The sequence below is a fragment of the Grus americana genome, chromosome Z (genome assembly GCF_028858705.1).
Source record: "Grus americana isolate bGruAme1 chromosome Z, bGruAme1.mat, whole genome shotgun sequence".
In the NCBI taxonomy this organism is placed as follows: domain Eukaryota; kingdom Metazoa; phylum Chordata; class Aves; order Gruiformes; family Gruidae; genus Grus; species Grus americana.
This window is the reverse complement of record NC_072891.1, coordinates 12,491,777-12,517,009: the sequence shown is the minus strand read 5'-3', so window position 1 is coordinate 12,517,009 and position 25,233 is coordinate 12,491,777. Positions and strand designations below refer to the sequence as shown.

Below are 25,233 nucleotides of genomic sequence, written 5' to 3'. Positions count from 1 at the left end.
TCAAAATCAGTCAAACCCCTTTAAACTTCCCTGCAATTAGCTGGTGAAAGAAAAGGAGGGAAGAACGGCTCCGATGTCTTTCATTTATTTATTTATTTATTTTCCTCAATGCTCAGAGGAAAAATGTTCCTTTTTGTTTTATTAATGATGTACTTATGAAATCAAGCGTTTGATGGTATGCACTCAGAGCAGGCAGAAGGCGAGCTTCCCCATGTCGCACTGGCAGCGTGCTTCCTTTCTGATCTGCAGCATGCTAGTTTATTCCAGATGTAGGCTCGCTCTGAACAGAGACTGCCTGATGTACAATGGTTTCACGGTGGAGAAAGACAGCCCGCGGGGACTCACTTGAAGCTGCCAGCTGTATTCTCTATTCTCACTTGCGGTCTCTTACATAAGATGACCCTTTTTTTAAAAAAAAAAAATTTTTTTTTTTTTGCTTGCAATTAATCCAAGTAGAATATTTATACTGTCTTTAAAAACATTTTAATTATTTGTAGCTTAGGCACTTTGAAGTTGATCAGCTGCAAGTGGAAAAATCTGGTCCAAAGGGCTGCCTGCTTGAAAGAGCCAAGTTAGGAGGAAAGTTGAATCACCTACGAATGATGTAACTGCGGAGAACAAAAATTAGCCATTAGCCCAGCTGCAGCCTGACTTGACCACTTGTGTTTCTTCTTGCTATAGGAGTGTTCACAGAAGTGGGGAAAGTCAAAAAATCTAGGTCTGGAGTGGACTTCAAGAGATGACCTGGTCTCATCTCCTCCTCTGAGACTGTCTTCGACAAATGTTGGTCCATCACGTCCATAAAACCCTTCCATAGAGGGGAATCCACAGTCCCTTTGCGTAGGCAGGTCTGCTGCCACTCCTCTGGGTTTACAAGCAAAGTCCATGGGGTGGATGTAAGCAGAGTTAACATTTGCTCCCAGGAGATGGGGAACGAATCTCTAAAGGGAAATTTTGGCTTCGTATTCCTTTGACACTCTCAAAGCAAGCATGGATGTCTTTCTGAGTGTCCCTGTTGGCCAAATCTCAGGTGAATTGCATGGAATTTTGTGGACTGTCATCTACAGGTCAGCCCACCTTATGTAGTGAGTCCTTTGCACTTAGGTTCTCAAGTGCTGAGCTGCCTTTGCTTAAGAGTAGTTAAGGGATATAAGTTGGTCGCCTTATTCTTAAGAGTGGCCAGAGCAGTGTATTGCCTGGTCCCTGTCTGCAGCAGGAGCTGGTAGTGCCTCTCTCTCTGTCCTTGCTGAGGATGCCTGGAGTTGTATATACCTGGCTGGACCAACATCTGCACACCTCTGTGCTTTAGACGTGAAACACTTTTGCGTGGAGAGCTGTGGGTGCACGTGTGCAGATTTATTGTGTCACTTGTGAACGAAACTGGGGGAGATTATTCTGAATTATTTATAAATGAAGCTGTGAGAATTATTCTGAGAGGATGGAAAAGTTCAGATGTTAATAGGAATATGAAATTCACAGCAGCCAAGCAGCAACCAGAATTGTGCAGCCGATCAGAAAAGACCGATCAGCAGTTAAACTTGTCCTCCTTTGGGCAGGGATTATGCAGGCTCCAAGGACAGTGACATCAGACCTGCAAACTGCCAAATCTAACTACACTTGGAGTTTCCCTTGGGTCTTGTAAGTCTCTGGAGCAGAGTGAATAGACCAGAATCCTAGCTTTCATTTGAAGATTAAGCGAGCTTGTAGTCTTTTTGTTTATGAAGGAAAGAATGAAAATATGTTCCTTTAAAAAATGTCAAAATTGAAGACATGCATCACTCTGCTTTTTTTTTCTTTTATTTTTTTTAAAGCCTTTAGGATTTGTGTTGTTGAACCTGGGAATCTCCAATAACTCAGGAAAACTGGTTTTGAGTAAAATGTAAATGCATTTACAAGTTCTTGGAATTGGCACAGAGCTTTACTATTAAGACTTTCCTGTGATGGAATCACATGAGATGCACATTCAAAGCAGCAGCATTTCCTAGTTGGCTGTGAAGTGTCCCATGCTGCTCTGTTCAAAAGAGATAGCAGCTTTGTGGAGAGGGGAAGAGGGTTCTGCTGAACACCCCCTTTCTCCTAGAGGCTTCAAGCAAAGCCCAGCAGTCTGCATTTTAATACTTAGCTTTCAAAATCTTGGAGTGACGTACCTCGGAGGTATGTGTGTATTGGTGGGGAGCGTTTGCTTTGTAGCACATGGTTAAATGAAGAACTATGAATGTTTTATGAAGAAGAGGGAAAGAACAGTGAGGGGATCTGATTTCCAGTCGACACCAAATTGTTTATTCCCAGTGAAACGCACACAGCTGACCAGCGAGGACTCGAGGGACAGCCTTTTTTTACACAGGAGATGGTGACCGTGTCATTTGAAAATGAGTGAAAGAAATACACGTTTGGGTAGGTGCCAAATGGTTTCGTTGTCTTTATTGTGGCTGCGTTCAGCCGTCCATGTTCGGACTGATTAATGCTTTACTGTGCAAGTGCTTTTGATTTCAGTGGGAGTTCAAGGGGAGTAAGATGGTGCTTGCATTAAGAGCAGCGGAGTCTTGCCATTTGCTGCTATTAAGTGTTTTGCTATGTAAATGAATATTTGAGAGTGGGTTGGTTAAGAATAAGCTTGGGATTTTTTTGGTTTTTTAGTAAGATGTGCGATAGTGAGGAGTGCTGTGGAATGCACGCTAGGCGCTGCATGTCGTGGGCCTTTGCATAACTCACATTCCAAAAAGATTTTGCAAATCATTAAATGCAATTTTATGACTGCATTGTTAAACTTTGTTGGAGGGTCTGCTTCCAAAGTGGATTTAACAACGGGACACTTGGAGTGGCATCTTGTGAGGAGAATAGATGGTCATCGTTTCAGCCTGGGCATGGTTGGGGGAGGAAGAGAGATTGTATTTCTCCATTCTACTGTTTTCAGTACGGGTGCAAGGAACTTCATAGCAATAAAACCTTGCTGGAGCATTTTCATGCTGTAGCTCTGTTCTGGTTTTTAAGGAGATAAATATAGTTGACTCTTGCCCCTGCATTTAACATGGCGTCTCATGTATCACTCTAATTTATCTCGTAGTATTCTCTGTCCTGACATGTCCTGTTACTCAGCAGGAGACTGCGCTTCTATCAATGCATTGAGGATCGCAGTTAAACCTTTCGGGTTATTGCCCATGTGCATGACTTTTGAGTTAACAAGTTACCCACAGGTGTATATGTTTCCAGGCTCAAACTTTTGGGTTACCTCTTAAGACACCTGGTTTGTTTTTGCTGTTTCTCCTACCAGTGGTCTAGGGGCTGTGTAACATCATTATATTATTTTTTACTTTGTTCTTAAGATATTGCTGTAGATATTGACCTCTTTGTTCCTGTATCTGAAAACATCATGTTGCGTTGCATTTAAAAGTTTCAGCATAGGGCCCCAGTGATCAGGTAAAAAACCCCACATTTTCTTCACTTAATAAAAGCTCTGATAAACAACGTTGGCCTAAAATCTGCAGGTTGCTGCCACAACCCTTGGGTTTGCCAATATATTTAGCAGTTTCCCTTCTCAGAAACAAGCAGCAATTTGTACATGCTCTTCACAGTTTGACATGATATTTTAATCATCTTAGCTACTTGGGCATTTACGTACTGCGAGAACGTTACTTGTGTGCAGAACAGACCCAGTCAGAAATAGCTGACCCAGTGCCTGGTGACTACAGCACATGGCCTAAAAATTGCCTCCAAATCGGGCATTTTGCTGTCTTGCAAGCTTGGAAACTTCCTAGGGTTTCTCATAATTCTGTTATCCTGGTTCTTCCCCTCTCTGAGAGAGTCCTGGCAATTGCCTTATGTGTCTTGCTTGCTTGCTTGTTTTTCTCTTTCCTCTTTTGCTCTGCTGATACCTGCCACACTTGTGTGTCCTTGTCCCTAGTCCTGCCAGTAGGACTCGTGGGAACTAGTTGTTGTTTTGCATTTTATATTGCTCCAGAGTTTGTAAAGCACATTTTTGATAAATATTTATAATCATTAAAAAAAATAAAAATAAAGATGTCCTGAACATCATTTATGACCTTGCTTATACTGAAAAGTTATTCTCTGCAGTGGGTAAATTTATTGTTTACAGTCAGTACAACAGCTGTCCAATAAGAAGTATTTGATTGGCAGCTGATAATTTGAAGCTGGTCTTTTCTTTCCTATGTCTCAAATCCTGCAAACCCCTCTGGAGAGGGAAACGCTGCTGTGTAATGTCAGTCTGGTCTCTGCTGCAACAGCAGCTGCACTACCTGGTGTTCAAGGTCCTCCCTGAACAACATCTTGCTCCTCTGCAGCCCTGCTCAGCTCATCCTTGAGTTTTGGCGAAGGGGTTTGAGGCCACTGTTTGCTTCGGGAAGGATCAGGGCATTGAGAGCAGCACCTCTGCGTGGTTCAGAAAAGCTGCAAACAGCCCTGGAAGGAAACCTCTACCTGCTGACCCTGCTCTGTGCTGCCTCCTCTTTTCTGCCTCCTTCACTTGGACCACAGCTATCAAAGCAAAGCTCAGCAAAAACACCTGTATAGGTTGAGCTATACAGATGTGTGGTGATGGGCAGCAAGGTGCTAAATAGCTCCCTCCTGTACCCTCCCAGCCCTCTCTCTGTCCAAACCTAAATTCAAGGACTCTCTGCACGTTTTCTCTCAGCGAGAAGGTTGCCGCATATGGAAGATGCACATCCTGAAGGGGACGGACGGGCTGGGAATTCAGATAACAGGAGGCAGAGGGTCGAAGCGGTCCCCTCACAGCATCATCATCACCCGCGTGGAGGAAGGCGGCTCCGCACACAGGTGAGGTGATGGCGATTCCTTCGTGGGAATGGGTGTGATGGACCATCTGTGGCCGTCACTGTTAGCCAGACTTAGGAGACAGGCATGGGGGATTTGCCCTTTTGTTACGGGAGGGTGGGAATGTGGCATTTTTAGGTTAAAAAGTTGCTTTTGTGATTGGTCGCTGAAGCCCCTTTTGGCATGTTTAGCCCAAAATACCAACAGATCAAACGCTTGCTCAATGATGGAGTGCAAAAAAACCCTTGTGGGGCTTTTTCCCCAAGTCCCTTTTCGGAAGCCAGACCTTTCCCATGGGATAGGCAGTGGGTGAGTGTGGGCTGTGCACCCCAGGGTGCTCACTGCCAGCCCTGGCCCTGCTCCCTGATGCAGGGAGATGGGGCTCACTGCTGTTCCCTGGTCTGTTGGGGTATGGAGAAAGTTTGAAGTGTCTCAGCCCTGCAGAGGGGGTGAAATGGCTCTGTATGTAACAATGATTTCCTGGGGGCACCTTTCTGAGCCACTTCTTTTGGCAAATAACACTGCACCAATCAATGCAAGCTTAGCATCAGCGAGGTCACCTGTTGTCCATACCTCTACGTCCCACTGTGCGCCACCGGAGCCCGGCACCAGGGAAGGACCGCCCTGCAGCTCCACGTTCCCGCTCTGTTTCCGCAGGGACGGCAGGCTGACGGCAGGCGATGAGCTCCTCATGATCAACGGGCAGTCACTGGTTGGGCTGTCCCACCAGGATGCTGTGGCCCTCCTTCGCTCGGCCGCTGGGCTGGTGCAGCTGGTGGTCGCTAGCAAGGTACAGTCCTCTCCTTGGTGATCTCCTGAAAGTGTGCCCAAAAGAGTTTGTGCAAGTTTGGAAAGGGCATATTTTTGATAGGGAATCAAAAGTGCACATTTGCTCTGATATATTTCTTGTAGCTGTGTGCTAAATTTATCAATAGCTGCCATAAATCTGTGGCAAATCAGCAGGGTACAGACCAACTTAACTTAATGATTTGCTTGTATTGTCACTGTCATTCAGTGTGCAAATGAGTCTGTATTTATTCATGCAGACATTACTTAAGTTTTGGCCAAAACCATTTTCTTAAAATATATGCTAAATAAAGCAGGCTGTTCTTAGCCTCTTCTGCTTCTTGCCTGCGTAGCCTCCGTAGCTCTCATCTCTTGTCGTATCTGTGTGCCTTAGGTCTCTTGATGATGGTATCTTGGCTTGAGTTCCTTATTTTGTCCTTGTTAATAGCTTGGAGCGGAGCTCTTGCAGATAAAGGAGCATAAAATTTCAAGGAGATGAGAGTGGAACTAATTTATCAGTTGGGCTCTTCGTTCTGCTTTCATCGCAGGAGAGATGGAGGGAATATGACACAATATTTTTTCCTTTAAGAAAATCCTGCCCACCCCCATTTTCTCTCCTCCCTGGACCACAAGCTGCTGCTCCCCTTCTTGGGTTGATGCAGATGTTTGATGGGCAGGCGAGTGGCTCCCAGAAGTGCCTGGGGTCTTATAGAAGGACCTGCCTGCAGGTGTGGGGCCATCAGGGCCATCGGGGTGGTGGCAGGAACCTCTTGGGCCAAAGGGACCACTCATAAACCTGCATTTCCAGGTGGGCATGCCGTGTCAGCTGGCCACTCTATCAGTATATTTAAAATTTTTTTAGTTTCATCTTCAGGTTGCCCCAGCCAACCTGATTGCAGGTTTCCGTGAGTTTAATGTCTGGATGCTCTTATGGCCTCCTGGGATGCTTTATGCTCATGTTCTTCAAGAAGAGGCTCTATCCCACCATATTCAAAGTGAAGAGCCTATACCTTCTCTAATGTTTCAATTAGTGAACTTCATTGAAGACCTTATGTAGGCTCACAGCGTGGGATTAACCCCACTGGTGTTTATTCTGGAAACAACACGCTTTGACCTGAAGTAGGTACATTTTGTACTTTATTCAGACAATTGGACTCTCAGCCAAAACACGAGGCAGTAACCTGCATAAAGTTCTCCTTAAAATTATTTGCTTGTTCATATGATGACTACATAAAAATAATCATCATGAATAAGCTTACAGCATAAAACTTCACGTTCCCGATCTGGCTTTGAATCTTTTTGGCCCATGGTCCGTGCGCTTGGACAGTTTTCATGTCCCTGGGAGGAGGACTTGGAAAGGCAAGCCGCGGGGAATCTGGCCCGTGCCGTGTTTCAGGCAGTCTCAGGAAAGGGGTAAATAGGTGAAGTGTTCCCCAGCACCTCCCTCCGGGCGTTATCTGTTCGTGTGGGAAAGCAGCCTCGCAATTTGGCCTGGAGAGCTCTCTGAACGCAGCATTTGTTCTGAAAGCCATAAAATGAGAGTCTGTCTGGCCGCTGCTTTCGGCTGGTGCACGTTTGCCTCCCGGAAAATGTGCCAAAGACTGGAAACAGATCCTGAAGCTTCAGGACTGAGTTGGTACAGGATTGGTGCATCAGATTTCACCTTGTTCTCCTAAGTAGGGTTCTTGGTGTATTATTCTTACGCACGCAGATAGACAAACGTGTGAAGGGAACATCCGCAGGGAGGGAGCAGGAGCACGGAGTGCGATTTGGGATGCAGTGAAATGAGTACTGAGGCTTGTAAACTCTTGAGTCTGCTCGCAGTGACATTTAATAAACCCAAAGTGGGGAGGAGCAGGCTGCTGGGGAAGCCTTTATTTTAAATTCTCCTTTATGAAATCTAAATGTTTTAGACGTGTATTGGCCTGTGTTTACTATATACGCACTTCAAAACCAGGTCTGCTTTTTGTAACTGAGCCATTAACGTTAGAGCACATGGAAGCGTGTAATGAGGGGAGGATTACCGGGGAGCTCTCACCGGGCAGGTGAAATGGAACGGTTTCACCATGACTTTGGTGGTTTTCTGCACGTGATGTAACATATTTTGTTGTCTCTTGGGTAGGAATCTGCTGAAGGGGATTTTCTGAAGTACCCATCTACCAGTTTGCCAGACTTGCTTAGCACTTGCTCAGTCCAAGACTCTGTCTCTTGCACTGACAATAAGGAAAACGAAGAGCCAGAAGAAGAAGATGATGTGAAGGGAGTGAATGTGTCTCCTGAAACACTGGTCACTGTAAGTGTGGCTTTGGTGTGACGTTTTTACTCTCTCCCTTGACACCCGTTTGCATCAGTCACGTTCTCCTGCAGCCCGAAATGGAGCAGGTCCTTGGGATGGGGCAATCCCACCCAGCCTTCCTTTGCATGAGAGATGGGTGAGAAGCTGAAATGGGGATGTCATCTACCGCAGCGTCTGCCATCTCTGCTACTGCGCTGCAGCAAAGCAGCAGCACGGGGAGCAGGAGCTCTCGTGCCCTCCGAGCTATGCAGCAATCATGTTTTGTGTTTTTTCTCTCTGCCATTGGATTGTTTTCCAGCCGCTTCCACTGCTTTTGTTGGATCTGATGCAAAGTCTCTCACAGTGCTTACGCAGTAACACGCTCTTCTTTCCCCTCCTTTTGTAACTAAACTTCTTTAACAGTTTATGATCCAAGTCTTCAAGTTTTTATTGTTCTGTTGAAGCCAACAGACACTTTTGGGGGGAGGGATATGAATTTCTGGCTGTGAACCGTGACTGAAGTTCTGCTGAATAAATGTTGCCAGTTGATAATCTCACTTGCATTGCCTTCAGGGCTGCATTAAGCAGAGATTAAGTGGATTATTGTTATTTATTTGTAATGTAGCAGCTTTCTGAAACTTCATCAGTGTCCTGGTCCTCTGTTGTATTGTACAGACAAAGAATAAAATTATGTTTGCTACTCTAAAGAGCTTACAGGCTGGCTTTCCAGCAAGGGAAAGCAGGTGGATTCACTTCAAGCTTTTATCTTTTATTTTTTCTTCTTGTCTTTTTTCCTCTCTTTTCTGTGGCAATTATAATAAATCTCTTAAACCTTTGGACTTCTCAGATGTGGTACTAGTTTGCTGATTTGTTTGGATTTTGTATTCTTATACTTTACCTTTTCTGAGCAAAAGACTGCTCCCTGAGATGACTCTTGCACTGCCGTCTAGCTGATGCTGGTATTCGCTCCATACCTGCCTGTTAGCTCCGACTGTCTTTGAGTCCATGCTTGTAACAGTCCCCACTCTCACACATCTCTTTACTGTGACAAGTTTTGTTATTTCTGCACTGTCTTCTCTTCTGTGTGCCAGGCTGCCTTTTTGCGGGGAGGAAGGGAAAAACAAATAAATCGGGGATGCTTAGCATGCTGATGACGGTGTAGTGTTTGTATGCTAACTTGAGTGGGCACCTGAGCGTTCTGTTGGCTATCAAAATACTTTAAATTCTTCTATATATCATGTTTCAAATTCTGGTAATTTTTTGTAAGGCCGTGGCTCAGCAACACTTAAACATAAAAATCAATTGTGTCAAAACTTAATTATGCATGGCTTCAGGGTGCAGCTCCCTGGCATTCCAGTGACTCTTTCAGCACATGCTAGGAGTTATTTGTCACTGGATTAGCTCCTGACTTTCCAGCAAGGCTCTGCCTGGTTTTCAGCGATGGCTTTTTATTTTAATCAGGTGTTTCCCTTCCAGATTAACATAATGCTAGGGAAAATTCGAGGTAGCTGAGGTGCATGCCACTGTGAAGACCCAGCCACACAAGCCTGCCCAGAGCCCTTCAGCACAGACCTGAGTTTGGAGCCTGCCCTGTTGTCCCTCCCAGTGCTGCCGATGCAGCTAGCAGCAGTGATAGCCTGATGGAGAGCCAGTTTGATTTGCCTGCCTATCTCGCCCCTGATGGCAATAGCTGTGTGCTTTCGTAAGGCATTGCTGGGGGATGGAGGGGAGATTACAGAAATCAAAGTACAATAAACACGTTAGAAGAATAGCAGGAAGATTTTTATTTTTTTCTTCTTTTCTCTGTTCCCATTAATTTTTCTTTTTGGAGGAGGTGTAATTCAGAGGGATGTAATATGTTGTGGGTGACTCTCAGGACCTCTTATTTCTTTGCTTAAGCTGCACATGAAATCCTTCCTCTTCTAACCCAAATTGCAGGGTATCTTTGCATTCCCCATGTAATTGCTATCTCAGCCTCAGGAGTGCAGACAGGGCTCTCTGCAGTGGGGGTGGGCACTCTGTACAGTGTAGACCCCTCGGCTCTACCCACAGCCTAATCTGTCCTCCTCAGATCAGGGCAGCCTACCAAGAGAGCTGAGCCAGGCTGTGCAATCCTGTGTGCCACCAGGCAGGATGTGGGAAGGTAAATGTATGGAAAAGATAAACTTCCCACATGGCTTCTTTCTGCCTGGCAAGATGGGGGGCATTTTTCATAGCAAAGCTTAGAAGTTGATTTCAAGGTCAGTATGAACATGAAGCATCACATGAGTTTATTTTTTAAATATATATGTGCGTGTGTATAGATATATGTATAGTCATATAGATTATTGCAAAATTGCTTTGGGAATTACTGTTCTTTGCTGCTAGCGCTCTCTTGATGATACTCACGTGTCTTCTCATTTTCTCATATATATTCCGTTATATTTATACTGTAGATAAGGGATGACAGTGTGACTGATGATTAAAGCAGGAAAACTAAGCCGGACCATTTTTAATCAGTGCAAATATAATTGTTTTAGACTTCCAGGGTGGGTGGTACTCAAGGTCTGGACCAGGAAACTGAGACCGCGGTCTTAATTTAAGTGTCAGACCTCTTAGATTTGAAACTGATTCTCAACCCAGCTCTGGCCAGGAGTTATCTTTCTCACCACCAGTTTCTCACCTCTGACGAGGTTAATGAATTTTCTTGTTTACTGTGCAGGGCTTTGTAGATGCTTATAGGGATGCTGTTGGGTGTTCTGGGTGGTTAGGTAACCACAAGTAATTCAGAGTGATTTATCATCAGCTGACACTTCACTGTCCCTTTTCTGACCGGTGTAGAAGATTCTACAAAACTTGCAGGAACTCTTAGTGTTGTCTAAGGTCTTCTTTCATTAACTTCGCTATGAATATAGTTCAGTGCTGAGTATTCAGAACCATGATGTATAGACCTGATGGACTTGCTGTTAATGCCTTAGCACCTGATTGCTTAAAGGCTGAACCAGGCACAGTCCTTGGGTGCAGATGGATCAATGTTATCTCCAGGAGCTCTGCAGAGCGCTCCTGAGAGAGGGAGGCCCTCTTGCAGCTCACACAGGCATAGTGAGAAGTTTAGTGAAGTCGTGTTTGAATTCAAAGGGACATTGCCAGGCAGAAAAAATAATTGCTTAGAACTAAGGTATATATTCCAATCCTTGTAGATATTCAGAACTCAGTGGGACCTGGCCCTTAGCAACCTGATTGATCTAAGTTGTCTTTGCTTTGAGATGAGGGCTGGACCAGGGACCCCCAATAATCTGTTCCAACCTGGCTTGCTCTACAATTCTATGAAAAATTTAAAAAAATACATTTTTTTTTAAAAAAAATCTCCTTTCTAGGGGCTGGGTGTTAAAAATTTTCCCTGGGAGCAAGTTCTTTAAAACTCTTAAGTTCTGCCTCAGTGTTTCCAGCCAGGGAAATATAATCTGACCAAAGCAGCTTCCTTCCCCAGGACACAGAGGAGAGGTTAGTGACACTTGAAAACTGTAATTTAAGAGAAATATAATTTGTAAGTCTTACTTGAAAGTCCACGTGATGTGTTTCATTAATAAAAATTTCATAATACAATTTAATTGGAGCTCTGTTTTTACACAGTCTCCTTATGTAAAGCCCTGTTTAACATGAAACATCCCTTAAAGTTCAAACTTTAATAAAACTTGTGCCACCAGACAGAAAAAGGATTGCATTAATATCCTTAAAGTGCATTTCTTTTAGAGCTAGTTTGGCCAAAATGTTCCTTAACTTCAGATACGAAATACTGGGGCACAGGTTCGTGTTGTGTTAAATTGTCCTGAGGCACTTTGAGGATTTTAAACTCCCCCCCCCCAAATCCGTATTTTGCCTTGTGCGGCTGACGTTGGTCTTTTAAAATGTCATTATTTATGTCCAAGTGAAATAGGATGATACGATAGTATTTGGCTTTGATGATTTATTTTTAATTCTAATTCACGTTCCTTAGTATTTCTGTTGCTTGAAATTGAATCTGTCACTGTATTGCTGACTGGCAGAGCAACCCAGGAAATGAACTCTAAAGAGAAAGCAGGTCTGCCAAGAATTTGCGAAGTGTCTGATTAATTTGGGGTCCCCAGACAGAGGCATGTACCATTCTTAGTTGCTTTAAAGTTTTTTGCTTTTGTTTCTTCTGGTGCTATGTTATGCAATATATGATGATCTGAGTACTTCAAGTGTTCAGCTTTGGTGACCAGCTTCATATTAATGGGCTGATATTCCAAAAAGTTACTAAATACAAGAAAAGGGTGTCTGTCTCGGCAGGTCTGGATCTGTAGTTGCTGGAGGCAGGGAGGAAAGCCTGGGGACCGTTTCTCTATACTTTGCTTAATCTTGTGCTCTCCCTTGGGTATCTGCTGCTCGTGATGCTGGAGGCAGGACCCTGAGCCAAGTCTATTCCATGCAGAATAGAATTATACAAAAGAGCAATTTCTTATTTGGGAAAGGAGGTCATCGCTATCCCTACCTGTTGGGGGGGGAGCTGGGAAGGGGAGCGATTTGCCTCCCTGTGCCCAAGCCAGCCACGCAGGCAAGCCCTGGGGAAAAACCTCTGGGAGTACCCCTGGCTGCGTGACCCTTTACTGTAGGATGACGAAACCCTTTTGCTCATGTTTACTCATTTTGTGTTGACCTGACGTGCTTGATACGCACCTTCATGCGAGCTGTAATTGCATTGCATGTGGAGATGGCCGTGACCTACCAAAGTCTTGATCCTCCTACAAGTAACAGAAACAGGATGTGTCTGGTTAAAGGTTTCTTGCATGAGTTGGGTTTCCTTATCCCTGCCAAAACCTACTTGTGTTTTTTGCAAGGCATGCAGCTGAAAGTGGATAAATAAACCTGTTCTGTCAATATGTTTACCTCCCTCCCCATTTTTATATTTTATCTGAGCCGTAGGACTGCTTCGTTATTTTCTGTTGTGAGCCCTTCTGTCTTACCAGGGAATCCATATGTAATTATGTAGCCATGCAAGCATAATAAGGAAGAGGATAACAATTGCTGTAAGTTTGAAAACACTCTTGGGGTCAAAAGTTCTTCTGGAAACACTGGGAGAGATTTTCAGAGAAAGCATTAACATTGAGAAGGAACAGGAAGCATAACTCAACAATTAAATGTGTGCAGAGCGCGGGGAGGGACCCTCATTATTTGGAGGACTTGAGTGTTCGTTCCCATTAGGGCACTGCAGTCTCGAAAGAGGTTGCTGAAACATGACTCACTCCTCAGGCAGCACTGCATGGCTGGAAAAAAAGCAAGAAAGAGCTTTTGCTGTCAAAAATCCGCTTTGCACTGAAACACTTTACTTGACGGGGGGAAGAAGATGAAGAGCTTGGTTTGACGCTTGGTTGTGGCCAGCCCTTGTCCTGGAGAAGGGTTTAATAATTCCTTTCCTCTTCATGGTGAGGGCTGGCAATGTTTGCAGATCCTGCCTTGCGCCCCATCGCCCCTGGGAGGGGCAGGCGAGGGCAGGTACCTTAGCATGGCTTGGAGCTGCTGCTCGGGTATAAATGCTGCATTTGTTGAAAGTCCAGCAGCACTATATCTTCCTGAGATACAGTCTTGTCCAGCATATCCATGGGTCTGTGCCCTTCACTCATGCTGTAACAGAGCAGACACGTCGGGTCCTATAGTGACTGCAGAGGACTGGGGAAATGCAAGTTTTTAGAGTAAATGTAGTTTGGAATTTGGGCAAGAGAAAATGACAAAATATTTTGGGACCAAATCTTGTTCGCTAATGTGGCTGTTCTTCTTGTATTGTTTCCAGAAACCTTATCACATTAACATAAGTGATTGCAGTTCATCTGATTGCTGGGGGGATGTTCAGTGATGGGCTGATGGTGGTGGTGTGGCACTGGCAAGGGTTTGGGCATGCATTGCATGAGTTCGGGAAGGAGGAAGAGTGGTGAAAGGCCCCCGGAGGACACTGTCATTGAATTACTGTTTTTCACACGTTCTAAAATTCACCTGTCAAGGAGACATTAATGTGAATGTGTTATTTAGGTCAGCAGGGAGGTCCTCAGCAGCAGTCGCATCCTTCCCTGAGCCTTGGCTCCCTTCTGGGCCCCTTTCTACTGCCTCTGTGTTAAAGGCTAGCCCAGAGAAGACTTTACTGACCCAGAGACCAGTACTCAGAAGGGTTCCCTGTTGATGTGATGCAGGCTACAAACTGTGAAATATCTCCTGTTGCTCAGGCTGGTGGAAGATAACCTTTTTGACTTGACCATAAATATCAGTGTAGACAATGCCCAGAGTTACAATTTTTGCTCTTCCGTGTGATATGTTTGAAAGCGAAGTCAGCAGAGTAATAGAAACATAAGTTTATCGGCAGTACAGGTTCTGCATTGTCTTTGTTTTTGTGAATGAGGGTTTTTCCCATAAAGCAACAGATACAGTACGGCCTGTCTCTCCTTTGGCTGTTTGGATAACTGCCCGGTTTTGAAGGAGATGAACTGCCTTTAACAAGCTAAAAATAACCCCCTCGTGGCACTGGAACAAGAGAGATGCTGTCACAGCCATGCGGTTCACATACATTAACAGAAAGATGATAAAGGCTGTAGGATTTGAGAGTTGGCATGAATGTTGTATCATCACATCTGCAGTTTGTTTAACCGCAGATTTTGGAGTGCGTACACAGTCCAGTCTTGGTTAGGCTCAGTTAAAACTCGTTCTAGATGTGCTGTGCTTGAATAAATGTGGCCAATATAATGTATGAGGCTTCAGATCCTTGATTCAGGTATGAAAAACACTTAATGATTAAGTATTCCTTATCCTCTCATGTACTTAGGATGATAGAAAACGCAATTTTGGAGCTGAAATCCAAAGCTCTCCACCAGCTGCGGCATGGGACTGCTCTCTGCAGCTGTGGGTTGACTGTGGTATTAGGAAGGTCTCGGTTCATTCTCAGGAGAGTTGTTTATTTTGAGGATTGTTTATTGCTTGCTTTATCCCTCACTGTGAGTAAAAAGGTTATCATGTAAAAAAAAAAAAGGCAGAAGCAATTTATTGGTTTTTATGATGCATAGGCTCTGGATTCATGCTAAGCCATGAGATGAGCATTTTATTAAAGAAAGTAACAGAGGAGCTGGACCGGCTTTCACACAACTTGAGTTCCATGTTTGTATCTTCTGTTGACCAGGACCGATCTTCTGGGACCTCTCTGCAGCACGTGAGGACATCTCGTGGGCAATGACTAAACTGCATGCAAACGTGTCATGCTTTTTGATGTTTGCAGGGGGAAAAGGATGAAGCATGAAAAAGAGAACAGCAGTGATCTGTTTGTGCACCATTTCAGATGTGTATGCATTTGATTTCCTTTAGCTTAGAAGCTGTTTCTAGTGAAAATCATAATATATTGCAGAAGAAGAGTAATCTGGTCCAAAAAGGATTGGGAACTGTTTAGCTGGGAGCATCTTACTATTTCCATGGCATGTGTTGTCTGTGATAATCTGTTTCTTGGAGAACTTAGCTGCATTAGCCATTTCCTGCATTTCTTCCTATTTGAAAAGGATATTTTAAAAATTTTGTCTCTTCAAAACTTTATTATTAATTTTAACGACTGTTTGGAAACATGAAGATGAAATCTGCTTTACTTAGCTGCAGCCCTGACCATGAATACGGTATTGCACCAGTGAGTCTTTGGAGCCAGCACAGCTGGGATCCTGCTACATCGAGAACTTGCCAGCATCCTCTGGGCCATGGTCAGCATGTTGGGGCTCCTGGTATCGAAACACATTGAAGAAGGTTTTGGGGTGTCTTGTACATAATAAATAGAGCATTCTGGAAGATAAGAGCAACTCAGCTCTACCATAGTGCATTTCCAATCTGTTTGCTGAGGGTGCACGGGCAGGTATTGCTGCTGGCTCTGTTGGTAAGTGCTGGGTTTCACATGCAGGTTTGTGTGTGGCTACTCCATAGACTTGGCAAAGAGCAATAAAAGTGACCGCTGGGGTTTTGTACCTCCTCAAGCTGACAGTAGTGCCCTTTCTAGCAACTGCTGTGTTACAGTGAAGTCTTAGGGTGGCTTTTGAGTGCAGACATTTAGAGTGATAGTCCAGGCATTCTTAGAGACCACTTTAAAGGCTTTTGTTTTGTTTATTTGGCATTTCCACCTATTCATAAATTAGGGCAGCTCCAGTTCTTGACTCTTTATCAGACTTCCTGATCTCCTTGCTGCACATGAACTGGGAGTTTTCTGAACTTTCTTTATAATTAGGTAATGGAGGCCTCAGGTTCCCATCCCCTTTCCCCAGGCAAGAGGAAGCACAGGCTGTGCCCAGTGGTACCAGTATGGTTAATTCCCAGACGAGCTGCTGGGGAAGGCGGCTGGTGCTTTGTTTCACCAGCACTGCTAAATATAGCCCAAATCTGAGCCCTTCTGGAGCTGTGCTGGTGGAGCCTGCCCTGGCCAGCGCGCAGAGCTGCTGTCTGGCCTGGCAGCTTCACGCGGCGGGGAGAAACCAGTGCACCAGGTTTTTCTAAAACACCAGTTAAGACACTGAATTAGTGCTGAAATGGAGGTGATGTTCCTCCTCTTTTGCTCCATCCCTGGCTCCGTTTGGATCTCTGCATTTGTGCCATGACAGAGGAGAGCAGCAATGCAATGCCCTTTGAAAGAGGGGAGTCCTGCAGCTTGCATCAAAAACTGTTAAATCTGGGTTTAATTTGGACTTGTAAGCCCCATGGTCCAGTTGAGGGTGCTCCCTGGGTGTTGGGAGGTGCTGTGTTTCAGAAAGGTGCCCCTGGGTGCTGCAGCCCCTGACACAGTGTGTCCTGGCTCATCCTGCTCTTTCCAGCATCCGGGCAGCTTTGTGCATGCCATAAAACAAAGCAGTAAGCCATGGAAAAATAAGTGCTGGCCCAGATTAGGAAATCCATGTCCTCTGCATCATTTACAGTGTTAATTCTGGTAAATTATAGTGCTGCAGTTTGTAATTTATCTGGAAGATAGATGCAATTAAATTGAAAAAGAGCTAATTTAAAAGTGAAGGTATTTTACTTTCTGTGCAAGGTAAAGAGTCCTGTGGAGCTCCTTACCTACCAGATACATTTAAGACTTAAAGCATGCTGTGCCCCAGAAGCAATAAATAATTGCACAAATATCTGAAACAGCTAGAACTATAATAGATCTTCAAAGGAACTCTCCAAAACTTCTGGAAAGGTTAAAGCCTTTAAGGCATCAGCTAGTCTCGAGATATTAGGAGGAAAGACTTTGTGCAGGGACCAGGTGAACCCAGCTTTGCATCAGGCATTTTGCACCTTTCTCTGAAGGATCTGGTGCTAGCTGCTCTTGGAGATTTGTTGTGTTCACCCTGCCAGCTGCCCGACAGACAACAGCGTTGGGGAGTTTCATGATTAAATACATTTGTGGTAGTGCTGCTTAAGAAAAAGCTGTCCTGGCTGCATCGGGACTGAAGGGAATGAGGAATTATCCCGTGGAGCTTGTGCAGGGTTGCAGCGTGCAGGGGCACGGCCGTTCCTCTTTCACATGCTGTGTTTGAGAAGGGCAGTGGACTGGTTGGTGGACTTGCTTTGCCCGTGCAGGTAGGGCTGAATTTGGCGTGCCACAGATGGCTCGGTCTAATTCTCACTGTTTTGCTCCCTAACTATCAGGTTAAACTTGCCTGCGTGCTACTGGTGCTCCTCAGCAGAGAGAGCCGACAGGCTGTGCCGTGGGGAGTCGGATGGGCTTGCTGATGGGAACGGCAGCAGCTTAGGAGCTCCGCCACGGCAGCAGTAAAGCAGTTTGCTTATTAAATTGTGTCATCTCCTGTGTGCCGCCTTGTTTTTGTAGATTGTCGACGATTGCCAAGCTGTTTGCGGTTAAACAATGCAGACTCTCATAATCCTGCTCCTCATCTCGCCTAATTAAGGGCCTGGTCACGCTGGAGCTTTGCCCGAGCGAGGACTCTGGGGGCATTTGTTCATTCTGGTGCGGTGCCAGGACCACGTGTCCGTGATAGCGCCGTTTCCTTTGAAATCAATTGAGATGTCACCATCGCTTGATCCCAGAGCTACTTAATGAACTGGCAAAATGGGCTCTATTTTTAGATCTCCCTTCAAACTACTGTGCGTATTAAAGCTCCCCTTGTCCTTAACGCTGGGGTGGCGTTGGGTAGGATTTATTGGTTTAGTTTAATAAGAGGCATACAGAACTGAAATAATAAGCTCCATTTCCTTGAAAGTGAGGAAAATTAAAATGGCATGGTTAAATCCAGGCAGCTGCCTCGAGACAGTAAAGCGATATGTTCACGTGTGGCCAGAAGGATAAGGTGGAGCTGGGTTTTTCTTCTTCTGTAAGTTACAACGGAGCCAAAGATTACAGACGCACGACTTTGGGGAGTTCTCGCAAGGTTTGTGGATCAGATTTCTAAGTGTTTTCTGAGTAGGACAAAACTCTTGGTGGTTTATTACACAAGCTCAACAACTTAAAGAATATCTGCCTCATTGCGAATGCTAGAGTGTCTTCCCCTACATGTTTATAATTAGTGTCAGAAAGGTATTTTTGCTAAAATAAGAAATAAACACAGACATAGGTAATTTAGAATTTTTTACTTCTTACTGTAAATGTAATTTCAGGAAGCTGCTGAGAACGCCTTGAGGCTTTCCCTAGCGCTGGTGTTTGTGCACACATGCCCTTCCACAGATCATACGTGGGGTTTGGGGGTTTGCTGTCTGTAGGCGCACAGCCTCCGGGATTGCGCAGCAATGAGGTGGAGGGACGGGGTGCACTGTTTTAATGCAAGTGGCAATTACCTCCTGTTTTTCCTCTCACCCCACTAGATGGAAGTGTATTTAACTGCAGAATGCATCTGTACATAGCTTCTGTTGCACAGTCAAAATAAATAAAAGCAAAAAAAAGCTCCGAACCAAACCCAAACTGCATGTAGTAGAAACAGAAGATGTACCAAATGGGTCACCCTTGAGCCTAGGCTCAGGGTGGAAATTGGCCATGGCAGCAGTGATTTCAGCATCTCTCTGTACGCTGCTGCAAACTAACTCAACTTTTTCCCCCATGCTCTGAGCTGGAGGAAGTGGTTCAGCTTTGGGCTGGGCATTATGTGGTCTCATCAGGTGTAACTGCCCATGTCCATGCACACTGCAGAAATGAAACAGCTCTACAGCTCCAGACCCAAGCTGGGTTATGCTTAGCTCCAGAAAAGTCAGGCTGGACCCATCCTGTCTGTTAGGATAGTTAAACAGCGTGCTGACAAAACTGGCTGCTTTGGTGAGGCATCCGTCTTGTTTTCCTTCATCCCTACGCTTCAAATATTTCTCCACCACAGAGTTAACACTGCTCCAGAGTACTGAATGTTTTGCACACCTTTAAAAACAGCAGCTACGTGATTTTTCTGTGTTTGTGCAAATTACTTCTACCTTTGTACAAGGGAGGCATTCTCACTTAATAAAGAGTGGTTTTGCTTGTATGGTAAATGCCAATGTAACTCTGTGTGACCCATGAAGCCCCAGCTCATTTCCAAACACTTCTGCTGTCTTCTGGGTAGAAGATTCTCTCGTAGGGAGAATTTGTGATACTTTGGCTGTGGCCTAATCACTGATGGTTAAAGTCTCTTGGGTGGGTTTTTGGCTCTGATTTCTTACATCTTTTCTGGAATGAGTCCTTCATTAGGATTGCCAGATCATAGTGGCAGGTTTTTTCAGACTGATGTAGTTATTTTCTTCTTCAGAGTAATCTGATGATTACATGGAACTGTGAGCTGCTGGGGGATGGGAGGCAGGTTCTGGGGAAGATTCTACCATTTTTAAGCTCGAATAGTGGAAGTAGAAATTATTTTAACAGTAAGAGTGTTTGGGCATTTGCATGGGATTGTTTTTAACTGACTTTGTGCAGTTTATATAGTACATTAAAAGTATAATGCAACCAGTAAGTGGTTGTATTGGAAATTTTGTCCTCCTTGCCATAAGCTGTCTGAATAATCATTTAGAGAATGTGTGGTGGGTGATGGCATGAAAATGTAAAAGAATTAATGCATGCATGGGGAGCGTGTCGAGTTCTGCTGCGTAGCGGTGTATCTAGGAAATTGTGACTGCTGTAGCTTGGTAAAGGAAGCAGTGAGTGGAGAAAGGAGGTCACCAGGGTCTTCCCCAGCACATGGCCTGCAGAGAGTCTTTGTGGGCTTTGCACATGGGCTGCTCTGCTCATCCCTGACAGTGCGGGTGCGTGTGGCCGTGCTGCTGAAGGTGGCAGCCCTGTACATTGTCACCTTGTATTGTCACCTGCATCTAGGCAAATACGGTGAGTAAACAGACTCCTTCTGTCTCACTGCATTTATTCAGGGTGATGGGGTTGCGAGTCCACATATAAATTTACCTTGAGTGTTTCCAGGTTTTCAAGTGCTTAGCTGTGTAATTTTCATAACTTCCTGTTAAATTAGCTTTTTGTCCTGTACGCATTGGCATTCAGCTCTGAACACTAATAATAAAATAACACTTTTTAAAAAGTGGTTTCTCTATGAAGTTGTGATGTCTCTGGAAGTATGCTGAGCTGAACAAACTGCAACAAAAACTACATTATAATTATGTTAAAATGCATGTGGAAGCACCTGAACAAGGTGCTATGGATGCTGGAGGTGCTCTGGAGCTGCTGATGTGGTACCCTGCAGTGGATCCCCGGCCATACTGAGCTGTAGGTGTACCCATCAGTAAGATTTGCAATAATGTCCAAAAGCATTTCTGAAAATTTCTCACAGAAACATGTGTTGGCTTAATACAATGACATGTTTTGGAAAAAAAGATGATGTGCAGTGGAATTTTCTGTCCTTTAGTAAATATGAGAAGAATTCCATCAACTTCTCTCGTTTGTAAGTAAATCAGAGTTGGTTTGTTGGTTTTTTTGGGTTTTTTTCAGGTGATGGAAACTGAGAAGTCTCAAGATTCAGTTTGTGAAGAACTGCCCAAAGGAAACAACCAGAGTCCAACTCTGGGAAGTGGCATACTGAAATACAGAAGTCGATCCCAAGGTAAAACTGGGTTGATAAAAGATAGCAATAATAGGATTTTTATGTTGTGTATTTATTTTAGCTCTCTAAAAGTAAGATAAGTTTTCTTTCCTTTGGAGATCATATTAGTTTAATTTGGAAGGAAAATCCCAGCTGTAAGATGTTTGCATTCAGCCTCCTGAGTTGAACAGACATTGTATGGACAAAAAGATGAAGCAAAATTTTTGAAGCTTCTCTCTTCTCTTCTCTTCTCTTCTCTTCTCTTCTCTTCTCTTCTCTTCTCTTCTCTTCTCTTCTCTCTTCTCTCTTCTCTCTTCTCTCTTCTCTTCTCTTCTCTTCTCTTCTCTTCTCTTCTCTTCTCTTCTCTTCTCTTCTCTTCTCTTCCCTTCCCTTCCCTTCCCTTCCCTTCCCTTCCCTTCCCTTCCCTTCCCTTCCCTTCCCTTCCCTTCCCTTCCCTTCCCTTCCCTTCCCTTCCCTTCCCTTCCCTTCCCTTCCCTTCCCTTCCCTTCCCTTCCCTTCCCTTCCCTTCTTTCTCCTTCGCTTCTGTAACATGTACAGTGTGCTCTAATACTGAAGCGAGAGACATGTTTCACCATGCCCACTCTAAATACCCATTATGGCAAATACTCCTGAAATTTTCTATTGCTTTGTCCCCAGGTCTTACCAGTAACCTGTGTGCAGAGCTCAACCACATTCTCATCCCTAATACTCTCCAGGTCTCCCTCCCTCCGAAGTTCACCTTAATTTCCATTTACTCAGATATATTTATCATGCTCCTGGGAGCTCCCCTGTCTGCAGCTCCCGTGGCTGTGTGTGTGCGTGTCACTGGGGATTCAGCCCCGGTTCCCGTGAGCGCTGATGCCCCGGGGCTGTGGGTGAGCCTGGAGCATCCCCCAGCATGGTCCCAAGCCTAGGCTGCTGTGTGGGAAGAGAAGCAGCATTCAGAGATGGGCAGAAAGCACAGAATTATTACTCATCTCCTAGAAGAGAGAGAGAAGTGATGGGAAAGGATTGGTTGTAGGTGCCAGGGTGGTTTGGGAGTGAAAGAAGTGCCAAGATGACAGGTCCTGCCAAAGTAGCTGTCGTGGCCATGTTCTGCAGCGGTTCCCTGTGTGCGCAGGGAAGGGGAGCTTTAAAACCAGACGTAATTCCACACCCCCAAACACAGAGTGGGTTTAAATTGCACTCTGGGCAATGGGTACAAATTCTGCCTATGGATGTGGTGGCAGAATTACCTTAATGCCGAGTGAAAACAAGTGGCCGCCCCAGCTCTGTGCTCCATCCCTCCCTGGCATGTGCAGCGATGCTTGCCCAGCCTGTGGGTGAGGTGGAGGTGGCAGAAAACGGGTTTGGGGCTTTCCTGGGCAAATTTGCAGCAGCCCATGGCTTGTGAGCCCAATCCCCAGGGTAAGGACAGGGCAGTGAGGACGAAGGGAAAGCAGAGGTGCCCCTTTCTGTGGCGGCTTCAACTTAACCTTTGTTTAAAGTAAACTTAAAACAACATCATGAAATCCAGCTTGTGTGGATTTGGCCTGTCTGTGTCTTGGGTTTTCATCTGTAAAATAGGGGTTAATGTCGCTTCCCTGCATGGTGAGGGAAATGGCAAGGATAAATGTGTGAGAACTGCTGCGACTGTGGGTCCTGTGGGGACCTTGGAGAAAATGAGAATTGGAGGAGCCCTGGTGCGAGGAGCAGGCTACTCTGTGGCTAATTACAGGATGTCCTTCAAGAGAAATAATTCTGTTTCTAATGTGAACTCTGCACTCTTCTCTTTAAGACAACTAGGATCATTGCCAGAAGGAAAGAAAATAGCATTTATTTGGCACATTTTTCCTTTTTCCATTCCAGAAAAATTTCCCTCAAAGTGACATGACACCTCCAGAAATGAATACTGCTATAGTGTCAGGTCTTTTAGTTTTATATAAATGAAGCTTGAGAGCTTAGTGCACTGGCAAATGCCATTGGGTGAGAACAGCTGAATTTCTTTTCTGTCCCTGAGCTACTGGCTCAATTATCTTCTGATTTTCTTTACTACTACGAGCGACAGCGCCGAGGAGCTCAGCATCACTGAAAGATCGTAGAAAACCTGTGACAGCAGGAAAAGTTTTTAGTCGAGGTTGATCAAAAGTAGCTTCTAACTGCCCGGTTGGGAACTGCGTAGCGTTGGTTTAAGGCACTTTTCAAGTTGGGATTTGCAGGAGGCGATTATTGCGTGCTGGCGAGAGGATAAAGCAGCTCTGAGGTGTTTGTGAGATGTATTTCTGTGGTTTTCCCTAGGTGCCGGATCCCGCTTGGAGTCTGTGGGAGAAGATGATGAGCTGACAGTGGAAAATGGTGAATCGCATTACGAAATAGCGGTGAAATATTCCCGGGGTGGAAGAAAGCACTCTCTGCCCCAGCAGCTGGAGTCGGCGGGAGCCAGGCAGGTGGGTGGAAAGGCAGGGCTGGCTCGGAGCACCTCACTGTGCTTGGCCCTTTGAGATCTGTCTGAAGCTCGTAGAAGTGAAACAAGGCTACGTAGGTACATCACGGGGTCTGAAACCAGGCCTGGACACCAAAATGGGATGTGTTGGCCACCTATGGAGAACTTCTTTACTCTGAGTATGGTAAAGGGGGGCAGAAGGTCCTAAGGCTCTTGCTCTGGCCAGAAGATCCTCTGGCTGATCTTATGATCTGAGAGATCTGAGGACTTAAACAAAAAAATCCTGTTTCTCTTTATTTTAATGATTTGATGATTTAGGCTTTTTTTTTCTTTTCTTTTTTCTTTTTTTTTTTTCTTTTAGCAGATAAGGACTTCAGTATATCATGAGGCTACCCTTAATCTTTTTAATTTAAAATGTGACTGGTAAATTACAAAATGATCCTACTGTGCGAAATGCAGGAAAAGTACTGTGGCAAGATTCACTTTGACTGTAATGAGCTAGGATTTCATCCCTTGAACATTTTTCTGAATATATCTGTGCAATCCCCTCCTCCCTCTTCCCTGACACACGCAATTTTCCTGATGTGACATCCCAGTGCCTGTGCCAAGCAATCAGAGTGACCTCCCTTGTTTGCTGATGTTTGTTAGGACTACCATATTGTGAAGAAATCTACCCGTTCCTTCAGTGCTGCCCAAGTGGAATCTCCATGGAGACTGACCCAGCCGTCCATCATTTCCAACATCGTCCTGATGAAAGGACAAGGCAAGGTGAGGGTTTCTGCATGTGGCCGGTTTCTCACATGTAGCAAGAGCTAGTGATTAAGAGGAGTCTCCCATACCCAGGGCTTCCAGCAGCTCTTAAGGTAACCAATAATAATAATAATCATAACAATAATGATAAATCTCATTTACAAATGTAAATGCCAAAGTTACACCTGCAAAATACAGGGGAATCAATGTTTGAGTCATGCACTTGATGCAGGGTGGCTTTCATTCTAATTTGGTGCATCTGGTCATTACTGAGATATCAAATAGTAATAATGGATCCATAAATATGTATGTTTATGCAAAGTTGGTGCAGCTACAGAAGAGTACCTGTTTGCATGCATATTTATGGACAAGCATATATTATCTCTGTGGAATCTGGATACATTAAAAAAAATCACTGCAAATTAAGCATTAAACCCAAAGACAGATTCCTGGTTGATTGCTTATCTGAAAGCCCTGAATTCTCTGGGTCAGAGAGTCCTCTTTTCTTCCCCCAATAATGTGTTTGCACATTTGCTAGATACCAACTGGCCGAATGCTAAAGGAAAATAGCAAGCATTAACCTAGGTGTATATTGTTTTCCCTAATCCAATCCACACTAATATTGGAGCTGTCATTTAAATATGCTAAAAAATATGCATGTATTTTTCTGAAATACTCTTTAAATTCATGAGATGGATATGTTTTGGACTAAAAAGACTTGTTTTGACTTTCAAGCTCAAATACAAAACAAATTCCTTGGTGTGCTTTAAGTTTAGCAGAGAGTTAGAAATAGTGACTTCTCTGGGTAGATTGACTCACCGCTGCTGTAACTCTCCTTGTTTTGGGAGCTTCAGGTCCTTCATGACATTTCCAAGCAAATATTACTTCATTTTTCACACACTTTTTTTTTTTTTTAAACCCTATTTTTCTCATAAGAATTAGATTATTTCTCCCTGTGGGATAATCCACCCTCTTCTGCCTTTCTGCAGTTAGCTCCAAGGCGTTAGGAAGCAGTTGGGAGCATGCAGACTCTGGTGATCATGAACCACCTCAAACAGCTGCCGTTTTGGGTCCCTTCCACTCACCTTTGGAGTGGTCACCTCTGTTAGGGGTTGTGCTGCGTACAATTTGTGCAGTAGCAGTTGCTTTCTTATCTGTCTGCAGACCTGGGACTTGAAAAGTGTTTCCACAGAGTCGCCGTGTTGGTGGCTGGGAGCCAAGTGTGTGCCCTT

General features: G+C 44.6%; 1 protein-coding gene across 8 annotated transcripts in view; it reads left to right on the top strand.

The window, feature by feature from the left end:
- PDZD2 (PDZ domain containing 2) overlaps positions 1 to 25,233 on the top strand; it is a 208,383-nt gene that overhangs the window by 146,104 nt on the left and 37,046 nt on the right. For 7 of the 8 annotated variants that reach the window (XM_054811165.1, XM_054811163.1, XM_054811164.1 and 4 more), the window contains 6 exons: positions 4,649 to 4,791; positions 5,446 to 5,578; positions 7,697 to 7,867; positions 20,739 to 20,850; positions 23,107 to 23,255; positions 23,900 to 24,019. In XM_054811165.1, coding sequence (XP_054667140.1) covers positions 4,649 to 4,791; positions 5,446 to 5,578; positions 7,697 to 7,867; positions 20,739 to 20,850; positions 23,107 to 23,255; positions 23,900 to 24,019 — 828 coding nt within the window. The remainder of the gene's footprint in view (positions 1 to 4,648; positions 4,792 to 5,445; positions 5,579 to 7,696; positions 7,868 to 20,738; positions 20,851 to 23,106; positions 23,256 to 23,899; positions 24,020 to 25,233) is intronic. The other variant, XM_054811167.1, reaches the window with a different exon arrangement.